This window comes from Myotis lucifugus, unplaced genomic scaffold (assembly GCF_000147115.1).
Source record: "Myotis lucifugus unplaced genomic scaffold, Myoluc2.0 scaffold_245, whole genome shotgun sequence".
Lineage (NCBI taxonomy): Eukaryota > Metazoa > Chordata > Mammalia > Chiroptera > Vespertilionidae > Myotis > Myotis lucifugus.
The window spans coordinates 526,863-549,237 of record NW_005871293.1 but is presented as its reverse complement, the minus strand read 5'-3'; the positions used below and the strand labels follow the sequence as shown (position 1 = coordinate 549,237).

At 38.5% G+C, this 22,375-nt stretch overlaps 1 protein-coding gene across 5 annotated transcripts in view; it reads left to right on the top strand.

Moving 5' to 3' along the window:
* The first annotated feature begins 369 nt into the window (after positions 1-369).
* ING3 (inhibitor of growth family member 3) overlaps positions 370-22,375 on the top strand; it is a 33,490-nt gene continuing 11,484 nt past the window's right edge. The window contains exons 1-5 of one of the 5 annotated variants that reach the window (XM_006098699.3): positions 370-546; positions 815-886; positions 4,208-4,308; positions 5,754-5,819; positions 12,020-12,058. In XM_006098699.3, coding sequence (XP_006098761.1) covers positions 519-546; positions 815-886; positions 4,208-4,308; positions 5,754-5,819; positions 12,020-12,022 — 270 coding nt within the window. In that variant the 5' untranslated portion in view covers positions 370-518 and the 3' untranslated portion in view covers positions 12,023-12,058. Of the gene's footprint in view, positions 547-814; positions 887-4,207; positions 4,309-5,753; positions 5,820-12,019; positions 12,059-22,375 lie in introns of those variants that run through there. The other 4 variants (XR_002831655.1, XR_002831654.1, XM_023762399.1 and 1 more) reach the window with 4 other exon arrangements.

Here is a 22,375-nt window from a genome sequence, read left to right as displayed (position 1 = left end):
CCCCGCGCTCCTCAAGGCCCTCGGCTCACACGCAGCGGGGCCGTCGCAGCGGCAGGGACAGCGGAAAAGTTGTTCCTAGCGGCGCTAGGCAGCCGCAAACAACTCCCGTCCATCCCGGTGCAAAAAGCAACAAATAAACACAGGCACCGCAGTTGGGACTCTGTTGCGCAGCCCTCGCCATGGCGCCTGGTATTTGTAGTTTCCGTGTGAAGAACTGCCAGCGGGTTAGCTCGCTGCCGAGGGAAGGAAACTACAATTCCCACAACGGCGCGGGCACAGGCACGGCCGGCCTACGTCACCGCCCCAGCCAGCCAATGACAGCCCCGGGCGGCAGTGAGGCAAGCGCCGTCAGGCGCCAAAGTGGTTTTTTTTTTTCCCCTTTTCTTTTTTTTTTCCCACCGAAGCCGAGCGGGCGCTGCTAGCGGAGGCGCCATATTGGAAGGGACAAAACTCCGGCGACAGCGAGTGACACAAATAAACCCCTGGATCCCCTCGTCCCCCAAGCGCTCAAGGCCGCGATGTTGTACCTAGAGGACTATCTAGAAAGTGAGTGGGCGGCGCTGGCCGGGGCCGTCCGTGGGACCCGCGGGCGGGCGAGAGCGCGAGTGGCCGGGCCGGCGGGATGGCGGGGAGGGAGGGGGAGGCGGGGGATGTTTCTTTCTCACGGTAACTGGCAGCCTCGCTCAGGGTTGCCGGCTCCCTCGACCCCCACCCCACCGACGCACGCACGCACGCACGCACGCACGCACGCAGTGACGCAGGCACGTACTTTCGCCGTTGGCCCCGCCCCTCTGACGGACTCTTCCTTTGACAGTGATTGAGCAGCTTCCCATGGACCTGCGGGACCGCTTCACGGAGATGCGCGAGATGGACCTGCAGGTGCAGAGTAAGTGGGCGCGTTTGCTCTTGTTCGCCGCGCACGTTCAGTGCCGGACTTAGTCGCTATCGACCCCAGCGCCTCTGCTCTCTGACTCTCTGGCTGATTCGCACATAGGAATTGTCCAAAAGAATTCAATGCCAAACCTTGCCTCCCTCCACTTTCCTCCTGGCGTTGACAAGAGGAGATACTGGAACGCGTCTGTGTTCCTTTCTCGGATTTTGGACTGTGCAGCCAACGTGCCTGTACCTTAGTTGAGACCGTAGGTAGATGTTTTCATGCACAGCGGCATGAATGTCAACATTCTGACTCTGAGCCTTTAGGTATTGAACATATATTTTAGCATTAATGCTTTTGCTGAAGTTCATCTATTAAAATTTTTTCAAGAGCAGAAAATAGAAGTATGGGTTGCATGCAGTTTTTTAGAGACCCTTGGGATGTCACATTTGAAAAGTTGCACATGATAGAATGTATTCTCAGTTGTCAACAGCGTGGTATTTTGTTAATCAGAATGAGCGAGGGGAATAAGATTTTACTGTAAAGCTTCTTGTATGCCATAATAAAATTTTTGACTCCCCTTCTTATATCAGTGATAGTTGGTAATCCTGTGACTTTTTCCCAAAATTAACCTTACTCTTTCATAGGGCAGTATTTGGTTTATACGATCCTTTTTTTTTTTTTTTTCTGTGCAGTTTCTTAAAATTGTTCAGGATTCAGAGAAGGTAAAGAATCAGTGCTCTGGAGATAAGAAGGTCAATCCATTGAGCAAAATTACACTTAAAACAAGGAAAAACCGGCCAGTGTGACTCAGTGGGTGAACATTGACCCATGAACCGGGAGGTCACGGTTCTATTGCTGGTCAGGGCACATGCCCGGGTTGTGGGCTCGATCTGGTGGGGGCGTGCAGGAGGCAGCCCATCAGTGATTCTCATTGATGTTTCTATCTCTCACCCACTCCCTTCCTCTCTCTGAAATCAATAAAAACATATTTAAAAAACAAAAACAACAAGGAAACAGTGATGATTACCAAATTTATGTTGCTCATGTTTTGAAAGAACCTCACAATCCTTTGTGAAGTGAATGTAATATAGCTGTTTACTATTTTGTATAGATACTATATTAAAAATTAAGAATGTGAAATTAGCCATAGCTGGTTTGGCTCAGTGGATAGAGCATTGGCTTATGGACTAAAGGGTCCCAGGTTCGATTCTGGCCAAGGGCACATGCCCAGGTTGCAGGCTCAGAACCCGGTGGGGTGTGTGCAGGAGGCAGCTGATCAATGATTCTCTCTCATCATTGATGTTTCGAGCTCTCTCTCCCTCTCCCTTCCTCTCTGAAATCAATAAAAATATATTTTTAAAAATGCTCTACTTGCCCTAATCGGTTTGGCTCAGTGGATGGAGCGTCAGCCTGCGGACTGAAAGGTCCCAGGTTTGATTCCGGCTAAGGGCATGTACCTTGGTTGTGGGCACATCCCCAGTAGGGGGTGTGCAGGAGGCAGCTGATCGATGTTTCTCTCTCATTGATGTTTCCAACTCTCTATCCCTCTCCCTTCCTCTCTGTGAAAAATCAATAAAATATATTTTTAAAAAATGCTCTACTTAAAAAAAAAAGAATATGAAATTATATGGTACATAATGAAAGTGAACAATTGAGTGTACCTTTTGGCCTTGTGTCACGCCCTTGTTTGGAGAAATGATGATACTCTTAAATTACTTAAATGATATGAATGGCTGGCCTTTGTGGGAGTATATCTGCAGAAAATACATTTTGATCCCATTTATTCCAGCTGTGTTTAAGCTGTACATAAAACGTTTCTCCTGCTGCCAGGTTTTCTTAGAAAAGTGGGGGTGGAGGAAGATCTGGGGTGTGGGGTCTGATAGGGAGGAAGGAAGTACCATGAAAAGAGACCAGAGAACCAGACATTGCAGAGTGTGGGAGTCTTGAGGTAGCTAAGAACCTGTTCTTTTCTTCCCTTGCTTCTCTGCCCCACCAGCAGCACACACATTTCCATACCCATTGTTCAGGAATATACTTTTCTCAGTCTGTTGTCAGTTTCATGTGGCACGTAATAGGAGGTGATACGATGTGAAAGGCACCTTTTATTCAGTATATTGTGGTGTGGAAGTCTGAATTGTGTGTTTCTCCAGCTCACAAAGTTCCTTGTAACTTCAATGTAGTTGAAATGTTAAAATTTCGCTAAAGTAGTAGTTACCAATAGGTTTGAGCACAGATTTTGAAGTTCATTCAGATCCGAGTTCATTTTTGGGCTTTACTGACTTCTCATTGACCTTGGCCTCATTACCACTTCTGAGGGTTTTTCCTCTACAAAATGAGAATCATCTGGGAATTAAAATAATATAGATAAATTAGAACATACAGTGCCTGATAGAAAGTAGGCATTCAATAAGAAGTAACTTATTTTATGCTTTTTTATTATTACAAATTTAAAATTCTCTTGCAATTTGGACTTAGGTTATATAAACTAGAGGTTTTAAACTTATATTTTTTATAATAATTAGAATTTTCTAAAGTTAATAGGTATGGATTAACAAAAAAGACTTCTTTAGCAAATAAGTTTGGAAATGCTTATTTAAACATAGGAAAATTCTCTTAAAAATTAACTGTAAGACTTCTCAGAATCTTTAAAGAGCTATTATTTCACTGAAAATCTCCTAAAGAAGGATATAGTAAAAATCTTTTCCTTAATTTATTTGGCAACAGAATCCCTTTTATTTATTTTTCTTCTTTTAGCAACCATGGAATGACTATTCTTGGCACACATTTAGGAAAAAAATGTATCTAGAATAAATAATATACTATATTAAGTGATAAATGATTGTACCTACTGCTTTTAATCATAGATAGGAGATGATCTTGTGTTTAAGACCATATAGCAAGAGGTTAAAATCATTTTTATAATTTTTTCTTATTAAAAGAATGTGTCCATTTCCCAGTGGTACTTACAATACGACATTGTGTTTTGACACATTTGGCTGATTTAATACCATTACCTTTTGACCCAAGACTGTACTATTCAGAAACTACAGTATAGAGCCTATCTGTATTGTTGACTACATTGACTATTGGCAAAAGTTATGAAGTAACAACAAAAGTAAATTATTAGTAGGGAAGATTGTAACTTTGTTTTTTACTAAGGTAATTAAGGCATTCTATATTTACAGAATTAAAGCATGCCATATTTAAAGTTAGTGACCCAGTGAAGGAGTGTACATTGTCAGATATTGGTTTCTTTCCCCCAGTCAAAGCATGTATATTCAGTGTATGAACTTGGTCGTCTAAATATGAAATGTTTTTGTTATGTCATAGATGCAATGGATCAACTAGAGCAAAGAGTCAGTGAATTCTTTATGAATGCAAAGAAAAATAAACCAGAGTGGAGAGAAGAACAAATGGCATCCATCAAAAAAGTACGTTCAGCACTCTGGGTGATTTGTCGGTTAAGACTGGGACTCTCTGAGAAAGATATTTTAAAAATAAATAGTTTTCTGGATATCAAAATGAGGGAACGTTCCCAATGGCTTCTGAGGATTTAAGTAATTTGTTGTGTTTTAGAGCTTCATTGAAGCATTTTGGTAATTTATTTAAAAGTTGTTTCAGTAATTAGTGACTTTTATTAGAGAGTGAAGAGCCATAAAAAAGTACACTTTTAATTAGCAGAACTTGAAGCATATTTTTTATATTACTAGGCACCTAAGTTGGTGTTATCACAGAAGAACAGAATCTTAAGAGCTGAGAAGGATTCTTTAAAAGTATTTTAGTTTAAAACTCTAAATTCATACATGAACTAGGCCTAGAAATAAAGATTTCTTTGAGTTCTTATGTCTTTCAGATTAGAATGGATATCAACTCTTCCTGCAAGGTTTGCTTTAAGGGTATTATTTAGTTTGTTTGAGATACATTGACAGAACTGCTTCCGACACCTGGCTTTGGTGATGACTCTGCCGTTTAGCTCTGTGACATCGGACAGGTCCTTTAATATCTCTGAGTAATAATGACTCCCCCAACTCCAACCCACATAGAATTGTTTAAGGATCAGCTACTAAATTTGAAAACCACAAATTTAGAGTAGTGGTGTCATTTATTTTACCGCATGGGGGGAAGATTATTTCTGTTAGGAGAACAAGAATTTAGAATTTATGACAGAATTGGTCCTGGCTTAGAGTATACCTGGAGGCTTAGGTGTGTGTGAATATAGACATCACATATATACATACCAAAGCCATTCATTATCCCTTTAATCTGTTAAGGTAAGTTTTTGGTGTAGTGCAGCTTGCATATACGCTGAGAAGTCTGATACTCCAGGGACATTCATAGAATTTATTTTCTTAAACAATAATTTGCTTTCTGCTGAGGAGAAATCTACAGTATAGGTTGAGCTGTGTGAATTGATACCTAACTTAAAATGAGAGTTATACAGCAATTGGAAAATAGAGACATTCAGGTTAGCATTTTTTCAGTAGTTGTACTTTTATAAAAAACATGTTTTAAAACTAGAGACTTTAAATGTTATTTACAAATTAGATAAATCTTAACTTTAAAAGAAATTTTAAAGGGAAAGATCTAGTCATTACCGCATATAACTTTCATTAGTATAGAGGCTAGACTTGGAATAGTATTTATTTTTATTTATATCTTTTCTAGGAATTCTGAACATCTTTCTCTAATTCTTGGCCATTGTGCATAATTTCTAATTCTACCTCATCTACACCCTTTTCTTAACTGGGTTTTTATTGCTTATTTAGGATGACTGACAGTGATAACAAGGAATGAGAATGAAAATGTGGTTATATGTTCTAGATACACATATTTTAAGATACTAATTTATTCTTGAAATGCAAATGTTTTTATTTAGGATTACTATAAAGCTTTGGAAGATGCAGATGAGAAGGTACAGTTGGCGAACCAGATATATGATTTGGTAAGTAAAATTAATGTGCATGCTATGCCATAAATACTTGAATTGTGGTCACTTTAAATTTTATTCCCTTAAATGTAAAAGGAAGAGCAGACTAAAACATTTAATTTGAGAGTTCAGAATCTGTTTGGTTTCTTTGTGGAAAAGATTCCTGTAGTGTCCCATAGTGTTAGTTAACAGGTCAAGATCCTTACATTTTAGCCAAATCTTTATTGCTTTCAAATTGTATCTGATGTTAGACCAGCCATGGGCAAACTATGGCCCGCGGGCCGGATCCGGCCTGTTTGAAATGAATAAAACTAAAAAAAAAAAAGACCGTACCCTTTTATGTAATGATGTTTACTTTGAATTTATATTAGTTCACACAAACACTCCATCCATGCTTTTGTTCCAGCCCTCTGGTCCAGTTTAAGAACCCATTGTGGCCCTCGAGTCAAAAAGTTTGCCCACCCCTGTCTTAGACTTTCTGTTTGTTTAGCTTTCTTTTAGTAATCTTTTTCTTCTTAAGGTAGGGTGTTTAGTTTCCTGATAAATCATATTGAGATTGTTTCTGTGGTAAAATAAACATAAGACTACTGTGTTGATAAGAGTTTTGGTAGTCAAATTAGAATGAAGAAGAGAATCATTTGAATCAGTGTTAATAGATGGTACTCACCTATCCAGTGATGTCAATAGGTAGTGCACAACTGGCTTAGGTGGCAAAAGTGGGAAACAATAGACTAAATAAACTTTTTAAAAAGGTTCTTTTTTGCTGCAGCAGCGCTTGTATTAGTAAAAGATTGAAATTACTAAGTAGACAGGTATATGCAATATTTCTGAAACTGGTATAAATATGGTGCTCTTTTTAATGTAATGCATCTTCTACATAGATACTTTAGTTAATACTCATTTCTGGTTTGCCTCACAGCAAGTTGAAGCTGAAAACAAATGTTCACTTTAGGTGAACTTTAGCATATAGATTTTATGTCTTATTTTTGTAGTCACAATCTTATTACTGAACAAGTACATGTAAATATAAATGCCATTGGTGAGCAAGACACAAGAAGAAAGATGCATACCACCTATGGTATACATTGTGAATGCTTACACAAAACTAGTAAACATTTGTCGTGTATAGAAACTGTTTAGTTGTTTTTATATAGCGAAAATATTTTATGGCTATAATAACCTAGGCGCGTTTGTTCTTACAGTTATTCTGAAAACAATTTCATAAAAGATAAGGCCTGAAGAAAGGTAGAGGGGGTAGTAGCTTCATTTATTATGGAATGAAAAAGAAGTTCTTTATTATTTTGGCCTTGAATTATGTTTATAAACAGAAAAATACAGTTTTCTTTGAATCCGAGACTAATTTTTTTTTTAGTAGTATTCTTTCTCACCTTTAATGACTGTATACGTCAATCTTTATATATGGATTACCTGCTTTTTATTTTTATTTATTTATTTATTTATTTATTTATTTACTAGAGGCCCAGTGCACAAAATTCGTGTATAGGTAGGGTCCCTAGGCCTGGCCAGTGATCAGGGCCAATCAGGTTCCCTCCCTCCCTGCCTCCCTGCCTCCTTGCCTCCTTGCCTCCTCCTTCCCTCTCTCCCTCAGCACCCCACCGCTGCTACTGGTCTCCCACCATGTTCTACGCCGCACCCTGTTGGTCAGTGCACGTCATAGCGAGCGATTGAACTACTGGTCGAACTCCCGAGGGGACAATTTGCATATTAGTCTTATATAGGATTTTTTGTTAGTCCTCACTCGAGCATTTTTTTCCATTGATTTGTTTAGGGAGAGTAGAAGAGAGAGGGAAAGACAGAGAGAAACATCGATGTGAGAGCAACACATCGATTGGTTGCCTCCTGCACAAGGCCCAACCAGGGCCCGGGCCGAGCTGGAACCTGCAACCAAGGTATGTGCCCTTGACTAGAATCGAACCGGACTGTTTGGTCCACAGGCTGATGCTCTATCCACTGAGCCAACCTGACTAGGGCATAGATTACCTGCTTTTTAAATCATATAGCTCTTTGGTTGTACTTTGTTTCGTTTATATTTTGTGATTTTGCTTCTTTTTATACCTTTATTAAAAGTACTTCATGCATTTAGGAAAATATGTATATAATATAAATATGTGCTTTTTAAATGTGTGTGTTTGTATCCATCTGTTACTTATGAACCATAGTGTTCATTCACTCTGTGCTTGGTATAGTAGAGTTTACCTAGGTGTAATGAAGGAATAAAGAGAAAATATTACAAATCGTTCCTGTCCTCAAAGTAAACTAGTTGGAACGACATGCCCTCAAAGTAAAGATCCTGAATAGGAACATGTAACAAATAAAGACTAATGCAGTTGAGTATTAAGGGATATCTGGTAAAAGACTGAACTAAGTCATGTGGAGTTATTGTTGTTTTCTTAGAGGGTATGAGATGAATTTTGAAGAGCATTTATTCAGAGGCTCAGGGGTCTGGATTAGGTACTATATTGAGGGGAAAGTATTTCACTCAGAAATAATGGATAAACATAGAATGAAAATGAAATTTTTTGAGGAGGATAGACTAATTAGACTAAAAGGGTGAGGAATAGCCCTGGCTGTATTGCCCAGTGGTTAGAGCATCAGCTCACGGACCAAAGGGTCTTGGGTTCAATTCCCGGTCAAGAGCACATAGCTCGGTTGCAGGCTTGATCTCTGTCCCTGGAGCTCATGTGGGAGGCAACCAATCTATGTGTCTCTCACATCAATGTTTCTCTCTCTCTCTCTCTTTCTGTCTCCCCCCTCCTCCCTCCTCTCCACTCTCTAAAAATATCAATGGAAAAAATATCCTCTGGTGAGGATTTAAAAAAAGAGTAAGGTAATAAAAGGTGATGTATAGACAAACAACAGCGTGGTGATTACCAAAGGAAAAGGGATGGGGAGAGGTAGGAGAGAATAAAGAGGATAAATGGTGAGGGAAGGAGACTTGACTTGGGGTCGTGAACATACAATACAATATTATAAAAATGTACCCCTAAAACCTTTATAATTTTATTAATCAATGCCACCCAATAAATTCAATTTTAAAAGGTGATGTAATAAATTTAATAAAATGTAATCAAAAGCAAGTGTCCATAACAGCCATACAGACATGAGTTCAGCTTACCTCACTGATAGCAGGACTTTGGAAAAGTTATTTAATCTGGAACCTCAATTTCCTTATCTGTAAAATAGAGTATTAATTTGTACCTGACAGGAGGATTTACCCCATATTATGTAATGCTCTTAGCTTGGCAGAAAGTAGGCACTCATTCCATTTTAAAATTCTCACTCCATCGCATTTCCCTAACTGCCATTTTCTACTTTCCTGAAGGCACTTCTCTTTCAGCTCTGCCTCCCTGAACCTGTTTAATTCCCATTCCCCAGTACTTCTAGCAATGTCTTCTCTTTATTCTTTTCCTTCTCCTCTCCCCTTTCCTCCTTCCTACCTTGCTCCCTTTTTAATTTTTTCCTACTTCTATTCTTCCCTTCCTTTTTTAATACTCCATTGCTATTTCAGGTGACCATCATCTTCATAATATAAAAAAAATCTATTCTTCTTTGAGATTTAATATTAATCATTGATATCACCCTCTCATCTTTATGGCCTTTTTCCTCCTTCTTGAATATCACTCATAATGGTTGCTACCCTATTCAAGTGGTTCTCTTGTAGAGGTAACTCTCTTCCCATCTGCTACCCCAATTCCAGAGGCCAGGAAGACCAGATACCACTGGGTGAAAACTTATTTTATCAAATGCCAGTTTTACCTCCTTTGGCCCCACAGACACCACCCAAGTTGAGAAACATTTTTCACTGCTTTTCCATGTATTCTGTTAGTTTTGATAATTATGCATGAATTATTTCTCATGCTCAGACTTGGCTTCTGAGTCTATTCATCTTATTTGAGAGTTTCCAGGCCCTGGAACTCTGTGAATTAAAACTTAACTCTTAGCCTCCCTTTTTCTTCTCTCCCTCCCACTCCCCAACACACACACACACACACACACACACACACATTTTCTTTATTTTTTTAAAATTGTTTACACTGTTACAGATATCCCCATTTTATCCCCTTTTGCCACCTTCCACCCAGCCCGGGGTGCCCCCACAGACCTTTGCAACAGCATTGTCTGTGTCCATGGCCTATGCATATATGTTCTTTGGTTCATCTCTTCCTGTACACTCAGGCCCCTCCTCACTGAAATCTGTTTGTCCCAAGTATTCATATCTCTAGTCCTATTTTGTTCATCAGTTTGTTCATTAGATTTCACATATAAATGAGATCATGTGATACTTATCCTTCTCTGACTGACTTATTTCACTTAGCATAGTATTCTCCAGATCCATTCATGCTGTTGCAAAGGGTAAGAGTTCCTTCTTTTTTACAGCTGTGTAGTATTCCATTGTGAAATGTACCACATCTTTTTTTATCCACTTTTCTACTGATGGGCACTTGGGCTGTTTCCAGATTGTGGCTATGGTAAATAATGCTGCTGATTGGTGTTTCAGGATTCTTAGGTTATAATCCTAGAAGTGGGATCACTGGGTCATGTGGCAGTTCCATTTTTAATTTTTTGAGGAAACTCAGTACTCTTTTCCATAGTGACTACTCCAGTCTTCATTCCCATCAGTGGTATACTAAGGTTCCTTTTCCTCCACTTCCTCACCAGCACTTGTCATTTGCTGATTTATTGGTGATAGCTATTCCGACACATGTAAGGTGGTACCTCATTGTCGATTTAATTTGCATCTCTCTGATGATCAATGACTGAGCTTTTTTTAAAAATTTTATTTTATTTTTATTGTTTAAAATATATTTTTATTGATTTCAGAAAGGAAAGGAGAGGGAGAGAGAGATAGAAACATCAGTGATGAGAGAGAATCATCGATTGGCTGCCTCCTGCATGCCCCTCACTGGGGATCGAGCCTACAACCCAGTCATGTGCCCTTGACTGGAATCGAACCTGGGACCCTTCAGCCTGCAGACCGATGCTCTATCCATTGAACCAGACCAGCGAGGGCACTTTGAGCATTTTTCATGTCTCTTAGTCATTGTATGTCCTCTTGGCTGTTTAAGTCTATTTAGGTCCATTGTCCATTTTTTAATTGGATTGTTTGTCTTCCTTTTGTAAGTTGTATGAGTTCTTTATATATTTTGGAAATCAAACTGTTATCAGATGTATCATTGGCAAATATATGCTCCCATGCCTTGAGTTCCCTTTTCATTCTGTTGATGGTTTCTTTTGCTGTGCAGAAGCTTTTTTTGATGTAGTCTCACTTGCTTATTTTCTCTTTTGTTTCCCTTGCTCTAAGAGATGTATCGGTAAATATTGTTACGAGAGATGCCTGAAATTTTGCTGCCTATGTTTTCCTCTAGGATTTTTATGTTTCCGTGACTTATGTTTAAGTCTTTTATCCATTTTGAGTTTACTCTTGTACATGGTGTAAGTTGGTGGTCATTTTTTTTGCATAGTTCTATCCTATTTTCCCAATACCATTTATTTATTGGAAAGACTACTTTAATTCCATTGAATGCTCTTGCCTTTGTCAAATATTAATTCACCATAAATAAGTGGGTTGATTTCTGCTCTCTCTGTTCTGTTCCATTGGTCTATATGCCCATTCTTATGACAGTACCAGCATCTTTGGATTACAATGGCTTTGAAGTATAGTTTCATATCCAGTATTGTGATACCTCCTACTTTGTTCTTTCTCAAACTGCTGCAGCTATTTGGGGTCTTTTTTGATTCCATTTAAATTTTTGGAATAGTTGTTCTAGATCTGTGAAATATGCTAATGGTATGTTAATGGGATTGCATTGAATCTATAGATTGCTTTGGGTAGTATGGACATTTTAATGATGTTAATGCTTCTGATCCATGAACACAGTATATGTTTCCACTTGTTTATATGTTCCTCTGTTTCTTTTTTTAGTGTCCCTTAGTTTTCCAAGTACAGGTCTTTTACCGCCTTGGATAAGTTTATTTCTAGATACCTTATTTATTTTTGTTGCTGCAATGGTAAATGGAATTGTTTTCTTAATTTTTCTTTCTGAGAGTTTATTATTGGTGTATAAAAATGCCACCGATTTCTGGATATTAATTTTGTATCTTGCAACTTTGCCAAATTCGTATACTAAATTTAGTAGTTTTTTGTGTGCAATCTTTGGGTTTTTCATCTATAATATCATGTCATCTTTGAACAGTGACAGTTTGACAAAGGAGGCAAGAGCAGACAGTGGAGTAAAGACAGTCTCGTCAATAAATGGCATTGGGAAAATTGGACAGGTACATGCAAAAAAATGAAACTAAACCACCAACTTACACCATATACAAAAATAAACTCAAAATGGATAAAGGACTTAAATGTAAGTCGTGAAACCATAAAAATCTGGAAGAAACCATAGGCAGCAAATCTCAGACATTTCTCATAGCAATACTAGTATGTTTGCTGATACATCTCCTAGGGCAAGAGAAACAAAGGAGAATAAACAAATGGGACTACATTAAAAGTAAAAGCTTCTGCACAGCAAAAGAAACCATCAACAAAATGAAAAGGAACTCATTGTTTGGGAGGATTTATTTACCAATGATACATCTGATGAGCGTTTAATTTCCAAAGTATATAAGGAAGGCATACAACTTAACAAAAGGAAGATAAACAATCCCATTAAAAAATGACCAAAGGACCTAAATAGATATTTCTCCAAAGAGGGTGCACAGATGGCCAAAGACATATGAAAAAACACTCAAAGTCACTAATTATCAGAGATGCGAATTAAAACAACAATGAGATATCACCTCACACCTGTCAGAATGGCTATCATCAACAAAGCAACAAATGACAAGTGCTGTGAGGATGTGGAGAAAAGGGAACCCTAGTACACAGCTGGTTGGAATGCAGAGTGGTGCAGCCATTATGAAAAACAGTATGGAATTTCTTCAACAAATTAAAAATGGGACTGCCATTTGACCCAATGATCCCACTTCTAGGAATATAACCTAAGAATCCCGAAACACCAATTGGAAATAATATAGCGCCCCTATGTTCATACCAGCACTATTTATAATAGCCAAGATCTTAAAACAGCCCAAGTGCCCGTCAGTAGATGAGTGTATAAAAAAGAGGTGTTACATTTACACAATGGAGTGCAGTGCAGCTGTAAAAAAGAAGGATCTCTTACCTTTGAAACGGCGTGGATGGACCTGATGAGTATTGTGCTAAGTGCAATAAGTCAGGCAGAGAAAGACAAGTATCACATGATCTCACTTATATGTGGAATCTAACGAACAAAATAAACTAATGAACAAAACAGATCCAGATACCTGGAAGGATGTGACAGACTGACAAATCTCAGAGGCAAGGGGTGAGTGGGGGGCGGGAAAGATTATATGCATATATAATAATAGACAATAGTGTGAAGGCCTGGGTGCTGGGATGGTGTCATGGAGTAGGGGGTCAATGGGGGAATAAAAGGACATCTGTAATACTTTCAACAATAAATATTAATTTAAAAATCAGCCCCACTTGGCACTCCAGTCTCTGCATGGCCAGCACCAGCTGGGCAGGGCCTCTTCCCAGGCTCCCACCTTCCCAAATAGCTGTCTCCTCCAAACCATCAAACCAAGTAGTGTGGGTACAGATTTCCAGCCCCGTGCCCTTCCCCTTTGCCTGGGAACACAGAGATGCACAGAGAACCAGCAGTTTAGCAGTGGGGGAGAGGTGCCACTCATGCACAAAAGTTGGGCAAGACCAATCCTCTTTCCCAAACCACACAGTCTAAGTCTCTGAACAACTTTCTGCTCAAGGTCCTTCTAGAGAATAGAGGTCCCATCAAAGTCACTGCTGGGTGCACCTAGCAGACCCCTCCGCTGTCCCCCAGTGCTGCTTCGTGGCCCCTCCAGCAGTCCCTAACCAGAGCGAACTTCCCAGGTTGATGTTACAAGGAAGACATCACTCTGTGCCGGGGATGGTGCCATCCAAGTCTTTCAGGGGGACCGGATCCTCACTGATTCCCGCTGCTGGATGCTATGTGGACTCCCCTTCTTTGCTCTGTTGCTCCCGATTGGAGATTCCTGCATAGAGCTGAAATCCTGTGCTGCCACAATATCCCTTGGACTTCCCAATTGTACGTGCGCGAGGAGGTTCCTGTATTTCCCCGTGTTTCCCGTTCTCAATATTTCAGATCAGCTACACTTCTCTGGTCTTTCAAGATAATTGCTCTGCAGTTTAGCTGCGAGGCCAGTTGGGAGCAAACAGATGGAGATTCCAGATGCAGCCATCTTGGAATCCCCACGTTTTCTTTCTTAATCTTAGGAGAACTACTGACCTAGTCGTGCACAGTGGGATACTGAAAGTCGTCCTAGTCTCCTCCTGGTCCCTAACTTCTCCACATTTTGTTCATCACCATATCTTGTTCATTTTACTTTCTAACTACCTCTCATTATCCCTTCCTCTCCACTTTAGCCTGCCATAGTTCAAGTGACTTTAAAATAAAAAAAAATGACTGGAATGCCTTTCCTTTCATCTTTGCTTGGTAAACTGTATCCATCTTTCATAATCCTGGGTAAGCATTGCTTCTTTATTAAAGTCATCTCTGTCATCTGGATAGTTGTCATTTATATCTAGAAGAGACTTCACCACTTATAACAGAAAAGCCACACAAGAGCGATTTAAACAAATGATTTATTTTTCTCTTCTGTAAAATAACTGTTAGAGGAGACAGACCAGGGCTTATAAGGCTACTTCAACATGCTCAGTGCCCCAGACTCCTTCCAGTCTGTTCCCACTCTGGACAAGTAGAATCGCAGTAGGGGATTACTCAAAAGGGCGCATTTAGCAGCTTCAGTCAGCTCCTTTGAAGAGCCTGCCTGGAAATCTCACTACTGGCCAGCTGCAAGGGAGGCCGAGGTATGTTGTTTAACATGGACATTGCCGGCCCAGGTATGTGGGATTCTGTCAGGGAAGAGTAGAGAAGGCATATTGAAGTGATACACAGTTTGTGCCTCGCCCTAACCCTCAATATCATCATGCCAGTCTCCAAATCATTGTTAATCCCAGGAATTTATTATTACTCGAATCACATTGTAATTATTTATTTACCTCTTGCTAGTGTGTTTGTGTTTTCCCTGCTCTAAATGTCAAGAACTACATTCTCAGTAAATATTTGTGGAACAAAATCACCTGAATATGTTGATGGAGAAAAAGGAGCAGTAACATGACTCCCAAGATATGAGTCTGAAGGATAGATAAGAGTTTAATGGTGTCGTTGTTGGTGTCAGATATATTTTAGTTGGGTCACTATTTCTCAGAAGGCAATAGAGTTACATTTTAGTGTGCTGAGATTGGTTTGGTGGACTGCAGTGCAAATAGCTTCTTCTTTTCAAAGTATGGCTTTAAACCAGGAAAAGCGAAAGTCATACAGCTCAGATCAGTTTAGCTTCCTTTATGGAATCATTTTCAGAGACCAAACAATCTTATGATCCATGTTTTTGCTCAGATCTTTTTGGTGTTCCTCTTTTTCAATTGCTCTCAATTTTATTAGTTTCTCATGTTAGGATAGATTTCCTTCTCTGATACATAAGCTCATTTTGAAAGTTCTTCTAAAACAGGATTTATAGATGTGCCTTCAACAAAAGGCACTGGTATAAAAATATTAACACTTATTGTGATACATGTTTCTTGGGAGTTTTAAATAAAAAATATCTTCCACTTAATAATTATACATTACATAGAAATTTATCATTCTTTTCAATTCCTTTGCTTTTAGAGAGGTTCCTTTTAAATCACGACAAAACATTTATTAAACGTTATTAGATCTTACCATACAGAGTAATAACAATACTGGACTTCCAGTTAACTCATTCCCAATAAAGTCTTATTTTTGTAAAATAAAAAATATTAGAGACAACCAGGGCCCTGAGAGTAGGTGAGGTTCTTAATGATTCTGTACCCTCAGAGCCTGGCACAATAGACTAGTTGAATGGTCTACAAAGGACAACAAAGACTTTTTTTATGTGATCTAATCCAGAATTTTCCACACCTTAATCATTTGCATTTCACCTGTAAGGTTTTTACAATATCTCCATTACACCTCTATTTACTAAGTACATTTTTTAATGAAAGTTTAAAATTTAAAAATTTGATGTTACTTATATAAATGGAAACTAGCATTGCAAATAAATAATTATTAAAATGTTAACACCAATTATACACCCTCCTTGGAATGCTTGTGCTTTGTGCGCTGCACCATATTGCCAGAGTGGTTTTTGGTATTTGAACACTTTGTGCTTGAGGCCAAGAAATTTACTTTATTAGCCTCACAAGTAATTGCAAACAAACATAATGGCATCATTGACTTGTTAAGTAGGGAGGTCACTAAATGGATTTACCATCTCAAATTAGTTCTCCCCAAAATATCTATATCTATATCTATATCTATATCTATATCTCTATATCTTTCTATATATATAAAAGTGTAATATGCAAATCGACTGGATGGTGGAACGACCGGTCGTCTATGACGCACACTGACCACCTGGAGGCAGATGCTCAATGCAGGAGCTGCCCCTAGCCCGCAGGTCCCGATCGCCCGATCAGGGCTTGCTGGCCAACTTCTCGGTTCCTCCCCCAACCCCGGGCTGTCAGGCTCCAATCGCCCGATGGGGAACCAGGAACCGGGGGTGGGTGGTGGTGGACGCAGGCAGTGCCGAGGCTCCGATCACCCTGCCGGTTGCCCCACACACAGAGGGAGACTGGCGGCGGCAGCGGCAGGGGGCGGGGCCAGCTGCCGGTAGCTGGGGAAGATCAGCCCTGATCGCAGGCCAGGTCTAGGGACCCTACCCGTGCCTGAATTTCATGTGCCAGGCCTCTAGTCAACAATAAACATCCAAGTGAAATTTTTTACAAATATTAAAGAGAAGTTAAATTCTGGCAGGATTTAACATTTGAGAGCTTAGAATGCTATGTACTTGAGAGGTGAGTAGATAGTACATAGCATAAGTGTAAAACTACAGTACTTTTTATTCATAGATCATTCAACCCGTAGACAGTGGTACTTCTACGGATTCAGTTCTTCATAGTGGGAGAGTATAACTTTCATTCAGCAAGTATTTATAGAACTCTAGCTATAAACAGTTACTGGTGGTAGGTGGGCAGTAATGACACAGATAGTTCATTAATATAAGCAAACTAGTAAATAAAGATTATTTTAGATTTTGCTAAGTGCTATAAAGGATATAAACATCATGGAGAGAGGAAAAAAGAATGCATAACTGGGGGAAGTTTTTAAGAATATATTCAGGATAAATGTAATTTCAAGAGGTGACAATTGAGGTAATACTTGGAAAATGAGAAAGAGCCAGCCATGTGATAAGCTTAAGGAATAACATTTCAGGGAGATGAAGTACCAAGTGCAAAGTCTGAGGTGAAAAAAGGGCAGAATGAACCAGGAAAATGGCCAATGTGGTTGAAGTATAGTGAGAAAGAAGTGGAACGAGAGGAGGCAGGCAGGAGCCAGCCCATGCAGGGCCATGCAAGTCAATGGAGCAGTGTGGTTTTTATTCTAAAATCAATGGGGCCTGTTTTTAATTGGGTTGTTTGTTGTTGTTTTTTTGGTGTTGAGTTTTATAAATTCTTTATAAATTTTGGATATTTGCCCATTACCAGATGTATCATTGGCGAATATGTTCTCCCATTCAGTGGGTTGTCTTTTGGGCAAAAGACCTGAATAGACACTTCTTCAAAGAGGACATACAGATGCTAATAGACATATGAAAAGATACTCAACATCAATATTCATCAGAGAAATTCAAATTAAAACCACAAGGAGATATCACCTCACACCTGCCAGAATGGCTACCATTAACAAATCAACAAACAAGTGTTGGCGAGTATGTGGAGAAAAGGGAGCCCTCATGCGCTGTAGGTGGGAATGCGGATTGGTCCAGCTACTGTGGGAAGCAGTATGGAGTTGCCTCAAAAAATTAAAAATGGAACTGTCTTATGACCCAGCGATACCATTCTTAGGAATTTATCTGAGGAAACCAGAAACACTAATTGGAAAGAATATATGTCCCCCTATGTTCATTGCAGCATTATTTAAAAAAGCCAGAATGAAGTGCCCATTAGTAGATAAGTGCCGGGGCTGACTGGCAGACCCTGAGTGACAGATGAGTGATTACTCCGACACACGTTTCTGTGAAAGAGAGGCTAAGGGACTGCTTGGCTTGAGAAACCAAAGCCCTGTTCGCCTGCCTCCTCAGGCTTTTATTGTAACAACAGCTTGAACTAAAATTAACTATTAGATACTATCAGTAGGGTAAGCATCCTTGAGAAGACACATGCATCTTCAGTGTCCTTTAAGCAAGGACATCTAAAGACTAAACATGAAGATTCCAGTAAAACACCCAGGGGCTCAGACTTGTTTGGAAAAGTCAAGGCAGGGTCTGCCGCCTTTGGCAAGGTCCCCTAGAGGCCTCCGACCTTTTGGAGATTCCTCCTTTCAGACTTTCCAACCAAGACCCGTGCTTCCCCACGTTAAGGGGATAAAAAAGCTGTGGTACATTTACTCTGCCATAAAAGGAAGAAAATTTTACCCTTTGCAACAACATGGAAGGACCTAGAGAACATCATGCTAAGTGAAATAAGCCAGTCAGAGAAAAAGACAAGTGCCATAGGATTCCACACATGGAATTTAATGAACAAACTGAACTACCAAGCAAAATAGAGACAAACTCATAGATAGAGACCAAGCAAATGGCTCTAGTGCTGGGGGTGGGGTGGGGGGGTGGTGATGTGAGTCAAAGAGAAAAAAAAAGAGGTAGAGAACTCATAGACACGGACAACAGTGTGGTGATTGGGAGGGGAAGTGGGGGGTGGAGGAGGAAGAGGTCATAGAGAGGATAAATGGTGGTGGAAAATTTTTTAAAAATTAAAAGCAATGGGAGGCCAATGAAGGATTCTAACCAGAGGAGTGAACTATACCTTAGAGAAGATTGATATATGCTTTGCTTAAACACATTTTGTGGCAACTTTAAGTAAGCATGTATTATTTTGACAGATTTTAAGCTATAACAATTTAGTATATAATCGTGTTTGATTTTGCCCATCAATGTTTTATTATAGCATAATATTTCATTGCATTATTTTTCATTGAAATATTTTGTTTACTTTTAAAATCGGTGGTAAACTTTTTTTCCTATGACCTGCACTGTATATTTATTAAAAAAAGAAACTGGACTGCCTAAATATCAGCAAATGAAAAATATATGGAATTAGGGTTCAATATAACTAAAAATGTCAGTGTCTTTTAGTGAAATTTGACAGAAAAAATATCTAACTTCTATTGCAATAATTTCCTTCTAGAATCTTGATACTCATAATCATTATACAATTGTTTGTGTTCCTCAGCCAGATGTCACTGTCATGGCTGCATTAGATTACAGTACCTAATAAAGTTCATTTATGTATACTCTGATAAAATTTGAGCTTTTAGTTAATGCTTGAATGATTTTAGCAGTCGGTTACAGTGCCCACTACCCTTGAACTTGTTCTTTTTTATATCCTCGCCTGTTCCTGAGATGATTATATTTCAGGCCCACATTTTACCTATAAATTTGAGAATTCTTCATCTGATACTCTAATGAATGAAATATATGTTTGACCTTTTGTCTCTTATCTTTACTGTCTGTTAGGAAGATGATTAGATGTAGTTTATGTGCTAAGGCCTCAAGTATTTGATTCAGCCTAAAGATGGATCAAATTTTCATCTAGTTTAAATATAATTCAGAGATGGAAAGAATGATTTTCATGAGTTATCAGAGAAATAATTTGCCATCAAGGTTCCTTTTTCTTCACCAATTTATCCTTCTTATTCACTATTACCTGATCTTTTCATGGATAAAAATTTATCTCTTCTTGCCCTGGGTTTCAACTTAGGGACTGAGTGCTCATTTTGAAAGGGTAAGCTAGGCATCTAAATTTTAGAATTTGACCGTATTGGGAACCATTAATCATGTAGAAACTTTTACAAAGCTATATGTAGTTAGTTTGGTTTGGGTCCTCAGGGACACATGAAAATTTGAATATTAGAACACTGGGAGAGTCGAAAGAGAATAAAGGATTACAACTACGGAAGAATGTTAAAGAGTGAATGAGGATTTTTTGTTTCATGCAGAGGGGCCAACTGTGACTTAAACATCTTTATGATCATGAATATGTTAAACAATGTTGAGAGAATTTCCTTTGTCTCTAAAGAGGTCAGAAAAAGGATAATAGATTTAAACTTAAAGCACTGATGATTGGTGTTATAGGATATGTTTTTTGGCTTTAAGGAAACTTATTGCTAGCATTTGTTGACATTAAGTGGGGAACAACACAATAATTGGAGTCTAGTCAGCTTTGTGTTAGTAATCTATGGTCAATTGAATCAGTACCCTCTTTACTGCTGTAAATCCATCTTAAGGGGTTAGGGGTGTGTGCAGGGGTGGCGTAACTTAGGTTCTTGCTTTGTCCGTAAACTGTGGGGCCATTATGATCAGTTAGAATAGATGCTTTAATCATTCAGAATCATGTAGGTAGAGGGAGAGCAGAGCACCTTATAGAGTACAGTCAAGTTCAATTAAGCTCTTGCTAGGGCTGCTTAATACTAAGTATCCTGGTGCTTTATAGCTTAAATTAAATATTGTGAGCAGCTTTCTAACTTCTAATTTGATTTAGTAGGAATGATTAAGCTAAGAAAATCCTCACTAACTAATAATTGCTAATAAGTAAATAACTAATAAATGAATTTGTAATCTTTTTTACATACCAGGAGGTGGGAATGATTGGAAGCTATTTTACGAAGTTGCCCACCACAGTGTAGTTAAGGCTTTTCTGTGTTTGTTTATTTTAGTTATGAATTTGGATTTTGGAGTTATTAATGCTTTGGGTTCCATTGCTTTTTTTTGAACTATCTAGTATTGGAAATTCTCATCATTATTTTCCATGCCTTCAGGCATAATAAACCTTGTCTTTCGTTAGTAAAGCAATCTTAACTGCAGGGATGGAGTGAGTGAAGTGTGTGGTGTCTTCCTCTCCCCCTGACCCCACTCTCCCAACCGAGATTCCAGCGCTTTTCCTCTCTATACCATATACACCTGCTACAGGCCACACCATACTTTACTTTCTTTTTCTCTAAGAATACTATTTGTCTTCCTGTCTCTCTACTTTCTAATTATTACTCCCCTTTCTGTCTATTTGAATGCCACCCAGTCTTCACTAACATTCATACTTCCTTTGTGTCTATTCTGCCCAATGTTTTATTTTTTGGGTGCTACTTCTGACCCTTTTTCAGCTGTTGCTTATTTGTTAGATCTAGAATAAAGATATATTTCAAAACTTTATTATATTAAAAATATATAAATATTGATTTGTTAGCTACATTCTAATTATTATGAAGATGGATTCTCTCATACGTCATGTATCCTCCAAGTACCCAGTGCTAAGCACATAATAAGAACTCAGTATTTATTAGTAGTATAATTGTAGGTAGGAAAAGTGGTGGATTAAGTGGTCTTGGAATTTAAATATGAGTATTTTTTTCTGATTTCCCTTGAGATTAAATTTTGACAATGTAAAATATATTCTTGAATAACTGAGGTCTGTGTTCACACTTTATTTTTTGAAAGGATGCTCAGTCACCTGCAGGTTCTTTGAATAGGAGCAAGTGTCCATAATATGTGACCTTATAGGATTTTAAATATTGTAATTACAACCAAGCTCTGAAAAATAACTTGTGTGTGAAGATGGAGGGACAGTTGGGCTTTAAATTATTGAAAAATTGCAAACCAGCACCCCAGTGGTTGCTGTTTTAATATACAAAATACAAATAATAAGATAATATTCCTATTTTTTCAAATTGAATTATACTACTCTGAGTTAAAAAAAAAAACAGTTGGCTTCTGCATATACAAGTTCAGAGGACAATGTTAAGCATAAATGGTGAAACACAGTTTATTACATATAGATCAGCGTTAAATCTCATTTCTGTAATACAGGAACTATTGACTTAATCCCTACGAGCCTTAGTTTCTTCTTATGAAGTAGAAACAATTATAACGTATCTCAAAAGGTTAGAGGGAGGGATAGACCATCTAATGCATCAAGCACTTTACCTGGTATCTAACACACACATTGTCTCCTACTTTTCTCCCCCCGCCCCCTTATTTTAGAGACACATTATTTAATTGAAATTCTTAAAGTTTTTGTTCTTGTAAGGTACTAGAGGCATTTTGATATTTTTAAGAAAGTTACTAATTATAACAGTGATCCTGTGGGAAATTAGAGTTTGAAAAAGAGGTTGTCAATAATGCAACATGAATATTTTTTCAAAGAATTTATGATTTTTTTTACTTCAAAGTAGTACATTTGAAAAAATAATACTAAGCTTAAAAAATAAATGAAGACTTGTTGCTAGTTTGAGGTATCATACAATTTTCTGAAATCAGTCAAAAGATCTCTAGGTGAATGAGAAAATAAAATTTGCCACCTTTACAAGGGCAGTAGTTTTATAGTAAAATTA